This window comes from Nyctibius grandis, chromosome 4, assembly GCF_013368605.1.
Source record: "Nyctibius grandis isolate bNycGra1 chromosome 4, bNycGra1.pri, whole genome shotgun sequence".
NCBI lineage: Eukaryota > Metazoa > Chordata > Aves > Nyctibiiformes > Nyctibiidae > Nyctibius > Nyctibius grandis.
In genome coordinates, this window is record NC_090661.1 from 66,846,105 (window position 1) to 66,855,571 (window position 9,467).

Consider the following 9,467-nt stretch of genomic DNA (forward strand, 5'->3'; position numbering starts at 1 on the left):
CTACACAATGGAACTCTCTGATATTTTACCTTTGCATAGTAATTTACTGTTTTAAAATAACCTCAAGGCATACAGTGGTTGGTTGTAAGAAAATTCTGATTTTTTTTTTTTCAACTAGGTTATTTGGCTTTTCCTAGAATACAGCGTTATTTTTTTTCTGTTAATTAGCTGTGCTCTGCCCTTCAGGATGAAAGATACATTGTAGTTAAATTGTGTTTATTATTACAGAAAAACCACAGCTATTCAAAAGAGATCTGGACATGGGCTTGACAGAACCAGCCACTAAGGGCTCTCCTCCCTTTAGCCCTCCTGCTTTTGCTTCTACCAGGCTCACAAAAAAGATGCAAAATATATCCCCAAGATATCTGTGAAGCTCTCGGTTAACAATGTTCTAGCTACAAACTGCTCTATCTTCAGACAGATGTAGACTCTTGATTAAGTAACTCATTTTAGTCTAAATTGTGGCTTTAAAATATATCATTTATTTGATGTCATTACATTCAGGTTTTCCAGACTGAAGGCTGAACATTTTCCCCTCACCGCTTCCATCCAAGTTCTCATCCCTTCACCTCGCATTCCTCAACTGCTTTCAGTTAACAGAGTGATCAAAGCGATCAAAGGTTTTAAGAACTAAAAAAAACAACACAGAAGTAAGAGATACAAAATTTTATTTTTCTGTATGAATAAAGAACAGATCCACTAAGCAGTCAAGAAAAAACGCTTACAACAACAGCTAGGACAAAAAGCCTGAAGCAGTGTCACCTCAACATCCAGTAGATTCAATGGGGTGCAAGGAAAAAGTCCTTTCTGAAGGACTGAGCACTGAAGACTCCCATCATCAGCTAAATCACGTAGAGCTTCTCATTTCTTTAGCTTAGCTAGTAGAGACTGCAGCTTTTGTATTTGATGCGTGTTACTTCAAGTCTTCTGTTCCTTGGAGCATATTCCTGTCTCTTCCAATGAGGGTGAGCAGGGGGCAAACATAAGGAGGTAAGTCTCTAGTAACTCCTTCAAGCATAACAGTCCATCTACTATTCTCATTTGCGAACAGCATGAAAATAACTTCACGAAATCAGGAGTCCTGGCCTCAAATTCTTTTGCTTCTTGAAATGCCAGAATTTTCATTAAGTAACACCAATCTGGTTTTGGTTTAGGATTGACAGTGAAACAACTCATTCTGGTAAACAAAATGGGTCATCATTTTCAAGCAACACTTCAGGATTATTACAAATCGAGTTGAAAAGTTTATTAAATAAAGTTACTTGGTAAAACCTTCCACTGTTGCAAATATAATAGCACAGCTCAGTGCTGATGATTCAGTTTCCTCAATTCTTCACTTGAACTTCAGGCTCTATTTTAATGTAGCAAGTTACAAGATCTGTTGTAACATTTTTCCTCAAAACGCTTAACAAGCATTCATTCAGAGCACACTAAATTAAACAGAAGCCTCACAGTGTCCCTCCTAACACACACAAGTTTATTATGTATTGTATCTCTTTAAGGAACTACTAATGGATCTTCTCGAAGCACCAGTTCTTCAGTGCCAGCAGAGCCATTTCAAATGTTTTGGTACTAAAATATCTCAGCGTTTTAAAAGGCTACATTTTCATACAAGTCCCAGTATTATCAGGTTTCAACAGCAAGAAATGACAGATCATGCATACAATGAAACTCCTCTTTATCAATGCACTTACTCTGAGATCTTGGACCAAACCCCCAGGCTGGTATGAACAGGCGCAGCTTCAATGAACCTGTGCTAATTTACATCAACTAAGGCTATGGCTCCACATCAAAGAACCCTAAAGTGTTCGTCACCTACATAAACAGTATTTTTAAATATATATATATATATATATATATATGCTGGCATGTATTCACTTGATTTCATGTTCATGTTTCAATAATTTCAGAACTTAATTTTCACAGAGACTTTTATTCTAAGCTAAATAGCAGAGATCTCAGTAGAGGAAAACCTTAATAGCCTTCATATCCAATGGTAATTTCGAAACCTGTATCTTTCCTGAATTTTCAGTTATTAGAAAGGCTCACCTTCTCTCCTGGGTCATTTTTGTAGTTCCCAATGTCGTAAAACCCCCGAGCATCTCCCATTTCAGAGCAGTACTCAGTGGAAAGCTCAGATTCTCCTGCATGGTTTCCTCCCTGCTCTAATACAAGGAGGTTTCTCAAGAGAGGCTCAAAATGCTTAAACTTTCTCGAATTCAGAAGAGAAAGGTCTGTTATAACATGAAAAGATGATTAAGGTCCAAGTTCTTTCCATGCATTACCTAGGTGGTTTTTTTGAGGCATGTAAATACCTGCCTATATAACTGTGTATGTGAAGATAAAAGGAGCATTTGAGCTGATGACTTGTAATCTGGAACATTCCTTCCTTTTGGACATCAGCTTCCTAGGAACGGGTTACTGCGCCTTCTTGCTAAGGCTCTTGAAAGATTTGTTTTTGTTTTGAAGCTGTTTGTTTTTTAAAGAACACATATTGTAATCAGATCGGTATTTGCATCTCCTTGAAAGAGCAGTATCTTCAGGAAAATCTAGATGCTCTTGTACACCACCACTGAACCATGCGGTACTTTCCCCCTGGGTTTACTTAACAATGTATACTCTACAATCATGTAAGAATTATTTTGTTGGCATATCATAACACCAAGCTCTTCAAGAATAAATTGAGATAATATTGCCAAATTCTCTTCTGCAGTACAAAAAAATGAATACTCAAAAATCAGCCATTTCTGTCATTCAATATCCCCTTTAATACCAGAAGTCTCATGTGAGCCTACACAAAAGCCAGCCGCCTAACATAAATTGGTGCAATATTACTACTGAAAAACATGAACACGCTCAAGAATTTAATCCATTGTGTTACACAGGCTCAGTAGAGTCTTCAAGGCTTTCGGGTCAGAAGCACACCAAAGTGAACATGTGCACTCTTAAGAACCTCAGAAGGGTTTGGGCTTCCACCGCAACACTGCTGACATTTGCTAGTGTTATTAATATTTATTGACTATTTTTTTTCCAACCTCATCAGCAGCAGAGTCCTGGAAACAGCCTTATAAACTCCACGCATTGTAGTTCAAGGATAGGGAGGAACAAAGGTCTACGGTTGCTTTCACAATGGGCAGAGGAGGAAGCAAGCACCTCTAAGTAAATGCACGCTGTTACATTGCTGACTGAAGCCTTACGCATGATAGCAGGATGGTCTTCTGTGGCCTCTCTTCTGGTGGCAGTAGAAACACAGCATGCAACTGTGCTTCTCAAGGCTTACAAAGGACATACTTCAGCATGATCTTAGACTAATCTAAATACGCCCTTGATGGACATTTCTGAGAAGAGAGAAACTAACCAGAAAAGAGGGAATAAGATGGATTATCCAACTTCACATCTCCACCTTTAAACAATAGTTGACCTAATTGCCAGACTTAAGTTGCTGATAACAGTATGCAGCTATATTAGTTCTCCCTCTCCCAAAAATGGTCCAGGATGTACTTCCAGAGATGCCAGAAAGGAAAAGCATTTACATAGAAGGCAGAGTTGCTAAAAAAGCTTTAAAGTACTTGAAACAAAAACCTCTTACCATCCCATCACCCTGTTACAGACCACCTGACAACCTGGACCATCTGATAACATCTACGCTAGACCTCTCTGCTAAGTGTTGGTATTTCAGGCATGCCAACCAAGAAGCCCGGACTGCAGACTTAAGACACTACATTTTAAAGGGGCAAAGCAAGCGTAACTGTGAACAAAACCCAGAAAACTCTCCCGCTGCTTCCATCAACATACTGCCAAATACTCAGACCTTCACTGACAAAAAGAAACCAAAGCACCCAGAGTGCAAAAATATGGAAAATATCTGCAGTAGGCAAATCCTCCACAGCTGTTCTTCCCTGATTTTCAGTGCCTTGATAGCAAGGAGGAAGGGTGGTAGCAGTATGCTGTTGCCTTCATCTTTAGTGGGCAGTGGAAAGTAACTTCTGATCACTTTCACTGAAGGAATTCAAAACTGTTTCATGTTTGAGGAAATGGCAAAGAACGGACAACACAGGCACAACTACCAGGTAAGCCCTATGGCAAGGCAAACAATCCAGAAAAATCTAGAAAGCAGTAAAAACACTATTCTGTAAGCCAGAAACCACTCTGCCATCCCTGTACCTGCGGGGAGAACTCTACAGATTTACTGAAAGATTTCTCCTCTTCTTACAACACAGAGAGAGGTACAGTTAGAGTACATACAAAAGGGTTTTGTATTCACTCTTGACTCTAGTAATGGTGGCTCAGTTCCACCAGCATTGAAAGAAATTAGCAGACAAAAAGCAATGGCACATACAATCTGAAAGACCTCACACAGGTTTAAGAAAAACCAGCAGTAGCCACTGCCCCTCCGAGCCAGCGGCACAGGACCCAGGCTTCTCAAACAGGTTCTGGAGCTGGACCTCAGCGGCAGAGATCTAGCAGCAAAACCCTGGTCTTTCAAATCATCCCCATAGACACTAGATGTTAAGTTTCAAGTCCCAACTCTGAGAAACTGAAAAGCTGAAGTTTTTCTGCACAGCACTCAAGTCAGGATGTTAAATTCCACTGGTTTATACCATCTTAAGACTCAGACTGAGCACTCAAGAAATCACTTTTTAAAATCCTTCCACTTCTCCTTTTTATTTACCACCCATACCATTAAAAAAATTATATATTTTATGCTACAAGGACTTAACCCAAGATTCATTTTTCTAGTGTATCTACCAGCTGCAAGCCACTACCAAAGCAACCAGTAACCCTAAATGGCTCATTTACTTAAAATGGTGCAAGAATTTCTCTGCTAATACTGAAGTGTCACACCACAGATCTGGGGAAAAACTGTTTCATAGCATCAGCCATCCGCGCACTAGAGTTTGTTAAAAGAGTATTGAGAAAAATCAGCATACTTCTCAACAAAAGCCTTAAATTTGAATCAAATCAAAGTCCATAAGCAAACAAAGCTCCCAACAATGCTGTTTTACCCACCCCACGCACTGAGATAAACTCGCTCCATGTAGCACATGGGGGAACACCCAGGAGCACATGAAGATGATACAACTGCTGAAGAAGAGCTAAAAGCCAAATAACTCCATACCTAATCATGTTGCTGATACTTCGTTTCTTATGGAATCTTGACCCCTGGATGTCTATGAAAAGCTCAGCCCTACATCAAAGAATGGATTCAACAAACCAGTAAAAGAATCCACACTTCCCGTTACTATTATGACTAAATTTCACTTATGTAAGACTGAGACACACACTTGGTCAAATTCCATCATTTCTGCATCTCACAGCACATAATTAAGCAAACAACAAGCTTCACTTTAACTATTAAGAGCTAAAGACTATCCAAATACAAGCACAGGGAGATACAAGGAATAAAAGGTTCTCAACACATGCCAAAATTGAGGTGCACCATATATACAATCAGCCAAAGTTTTATCATTGAAGAACAGGACTGGAAGGTCTTCTTCCTTAAAAGTATTCTGAACATGGACACCATCAAACCTAAACCCTTCTAAAACAACCCAGGTTCTTGAGAAATGCTTGAGATTTTCACTAAGTTCTCTGGTGAGTTCATATCCTTCCTTTTTTGCTTAGCCATCTTTGCTCAACTGCACATTCACAGCCCCCAGGATGAGCGTACCACAGATACAGCTTTATGTTTTCGATTAAAACATACCCTACAACAGAAGTAATCTGAATATTCCTTACTGTTTTATAAGAAACATTCCCAACTTTGAACTCAGTCTACAGGAAACAGAAAACAACAAATTCTCTTTCTTAAGCCCTGCCTTTAGGAAGGAAGGATAAGCTTCGCATACTGATTCTTACATTCTGAAGAAAGCAGATTACATCCAGGATAAGGAAATTGCAAAAAAAAAAAGTACCCAAGTGGGACAGAATGGTAAGTAAAAAATAACAAATGCTCAAGGGGAGGGGGGAACCCAACAAAAAACAGCAACACAGAACAACTTAAAGTCTCAAACCCCCTTTTCTAGACCTGCCACTTCATTAGGGCAGCAGAGCAAAGCACAGAACAATCATTTCTGTTGCAACATTTTGTCCCAGGTTCCTCAAAAGCCATTAGCTTTAAGTAGAAAAAAAACAAAGGTTACAGAATCGGTGACAGCCCCGGGTGCCCCACCGTACGGATTTCATTAGACTAAAAGCTGCTTCTCCCCCAGCCAACCCCCTGCACCGTCCTAACCACCCCGAATCACCCCCAGCTAATACTGCCCTAGAGCTGAAGCCCGGGGACGAAGCCCTCCCTGCTCACAAGCCCAGCACTCTGCACTCCCAGCTCAGCACAAAGCTCACCATCCATTTTAAAAGCCAGCCAGTCTCCTTTCCAACGCAACTTAACGTGCTTAATACTTACTACATTTAACCTACTCAGACGACCCTTTGATACAAGAGCAGAGAAAACTCATCTTAAAAATAATTTTAAAAAGGTATCGATATCAATATAAACAAACGGCGTCTTCTGCAGACGGTGATTACGGTAATTAATCCCTCCACAAAGCGCGCCCGTGGAGCCCCAACGCAGAAATCCGGTCACCCGAACACCCAAGCTCCCTAACTTCATCATGTAACAAAGGCTTTTAAGGCTTTTATTTCCCCCTCCTAATTTGAGCTAACAACCCTTGGTGAATTATTCATACCCCTCAACTCACATTGTCCAGCCACCACCCCCCGCCACCTTCCGCGTGGGTTTTGGGTTGTTTTTTTTTTTTTTGTAAAGCTTAAAATTTCCAGATTCCAAACCGGCCCTTTTCTGCACAAACCCTGAACGCGAATAAAGCACAACCAATTCCCACCCCCCTCATTTTCAGAAGCAGAGGCAGCCCCCGGGTCTCTCCCCGCCAGCGGCCATGCAGGGCGCACCCGGGCACCGCTGCAGCCCGGCCAAAGCCAGGCGCTTCCCCCCCGCCCCGGTTCCCCTCACGACCTCCGCGAACACCCCCCGGCCCCGCCGCCATCCCCTCGCCCGGCCCGGTTGTCTCGCTTTCGGCGCACAGGCCGGTCAGGCGCGACGGCGGAGGGCGCGGGGAGCGGAGCGGGGCCCACGCACCCCCCACAGGCACCAGGCGCTCCCACCCGCGGCCCCCGCGCCACGCCAGGCCGGGCCGGCGGGACAGCTCCCGCCGCGGCAGAGCCGTCGCGTCGCGCCACACGGGGCGCCCCCGGCGGCGGAGCCCCGGCCCGCTCCCCCCCGCCGACAAAATGGCGACGTGGACGGCGGGGAGGAGGAGGAATGAAAGAGAGAAGCGCTCCGCGGGCTGGGGGAGCGCGGGGAGGGGAAACGGGGAGATAGAGGACGGGGAAGGGGCGGCGGGGTGCCCGGGGGACGGCGCCGGCAGCCCCGGGGTAAAGGGGAGGCGGCCCCCGGGCCGGACGGCGAGCGGGGGGGCGGGCAACGCGCTGCCGGCGCGGGCCGAGCCCCGGCGCCGCGGGCGGGCAGCTGGGGAGGCCGCGCCGGCGGCCAGCGGTACCTCTTCTTGTCGGTGACGCCGCCGGGGCTCTCCATGGCGGCGGGCTGGGTTCTCCTCCCGCCGGCTCCCTGGATGCGAGGCGGGCGGCTCCAATGGCCGCCACGGGGCGCGGGGAGATGGCGGCGCGGCCGAGAAGGGGCTGGGTCTGGGGCCGCGCGGGCTCAGAGCATCGGGGCAGGCTGCGGGGAGGTGCGGGCAGCGAAGGGCACAGCGGCGGCGATGGGCGGTGCGGGGCTGGGCGCGGAGGAGGAGGAGGAGGCGGTGGCGGGGGCGGGCGCGGCCGGCCCGGGCCCCGCGCTGCGCCAGTGAGGAGCGGCGGCGCGGCCCGGCCCCTCGGCCGGCGGGGTCAGCTGAGCGCTCAGCTGGGAGGGGGCCGGCGCCTCACGTGTGGCGCTGTGTGCGGGGCGGGACCGGCGGGACCGCCGCCACCCTGCCCCGGCATGGCCCGGCATGGCCCGGCACGGCCCCGGGCCCAGCGCACCCCGGGCAGCGGCCAGCAGCGGGGGGCTCGCCCGGGTCCCCTGGTTTCACCGCCGGTGCGGATGGTTAAATATCGCCAAGGATCAGACCGCCGCGCCCGAGAGCCCGCCGGCACGGCTGCACGTTTGTAGGCAAATCGAGTATTTGTATTATTTTTTTTTTTTTTTTCAGTGCTTGACTCCTTTCTCTTTCCCAAAGGTTTCGTAGTCCTAAAACCAGGACGTTTCCAGCTGAAGAGTTAAAAACCTCATGTTAATTAAAGGGAATAGACAGCTGCACGGCCGGCGGGCCGGCAGGGTCACACGCACGTAATTAAGCACATTTCATGCAAGTTTTTACAACTTAAAAAAAAATCCCAAAGCCCGAAGCAAAAGATGCTGGACCGGTGACCGGGGGGCTGCGCGGAGGCACCGCGCCCTCGCTGCCTTCACTCCCACCCCGGCAGGCCCGAACCCCGCCGGCTCAGGCTAGCGGGACGCGGGCTCCCCTCCCGGAGCTCCGCGGTCCCCACCGGGGCGCGGAGGAGGGTCAGCGTCCCGGTCCCTCGCCGTGCCCCGCGGGCAGCGGGCGGGCGGGCGGCTCTAGGACCAGCGCGGTCCCGCGGCGGCGTTGCCCTGAGATGCCCCCGCGCCACCCGCGGCCGCAGGGGGGCGCCAGAGAGCAGCAGCGGGGGCGGGTGGGCTGCGGCCCACCTCACGGCGGGGCCGGGCCTCGCCCCGCAGCCCCCCGTACCCCCTGCGAGCGCGGCGTTGGGCACCGCTCACCTGAGGGCTCCGGGGCCTCCTGCAAACCTCGGCCGGCCCGGGAGCTTCGTCACGAGCAGCTGTAGAGGGGACAGGGCCTGTGTTGGCCCAAGCCTGGCGGGGAGGCCTGGCACTGACACGGCCACGCAGATGGTCACGAGCGGCCCCTTGGATGAGGAGCCAGGCCACAGCCGTGGGGGCACAGAGAGGGGAAAACTGGGGCCCACGTGTTTAAAATTAAAGGCTCCACGGTGGCCTTGGCTGTGTACCCTTAATCATACGTGTCTGAGCACTGTGGGGAGGCGGGAAAGGTACAGCTGCAGGTGGAGGGACTCCACAGCTCAGCAGTTCCTTTACACCTTGTAGGCTTCCTCCAGCAAGGACTTTAAGTGATCATACGGAGCTGAACCTTACGAGACTACTCGGTTTGCAGCTCAGAGGTAATGATACCTTTAAAAAAAAGCAGTTTTGACAGGCACAAGTAACATCCTTGCGCTGCTGTGTGCACATGTGATGTTGTAAGAAACACCTGCAGGGCAAAGTGATGTCGTTTCAATACTGTGCCTTCCTAACACTTCTGCAGTGGGTTCTGAACTTCCAGGTAGTGAACAGTCATTTTTGCATACAACTGAGGGTGTTTTGTGTCTTTTTTTAAAAAAATTCTTTTGAAGAAAAAGCAGTGACCGTGACATTTAATAGAAATCATAAGGCGTTTCTGTATGAA

The 9,467-nt window shown here is 48.1% G+C and overlaps 1 protein-coding gene across 2 annotated transcripts in view; it reads right to left on the reverse strand.

Annotated features, from left to right (window-relative positions):
• The window catches only part of HIF1A (hypoxia inducible factor 1 subunit alpha), a 30,901-nt gene extending 23,153 nt beyond the window's left edge, over positions 1–7,748 (reverse strand). For both annotated transcript variants that reach the window (XR_011047992.1, XM_068398689.1), the window contains exon 1: positions 7,521–7,748. Coding sequence is in view for 1 of the 2 variants with exons in the window: in XM_068398689.1 (XP_068254790.1) it covers positions 7,521–7,555 (35 nt within the window). In the remaining variant the exon portion in view is untranslated. The remainder of the gene's footprint in view (positions 1–7,520) is intronic.
• Positions 7,749–9,467: the final 1,719 nt, after the last annotated feature.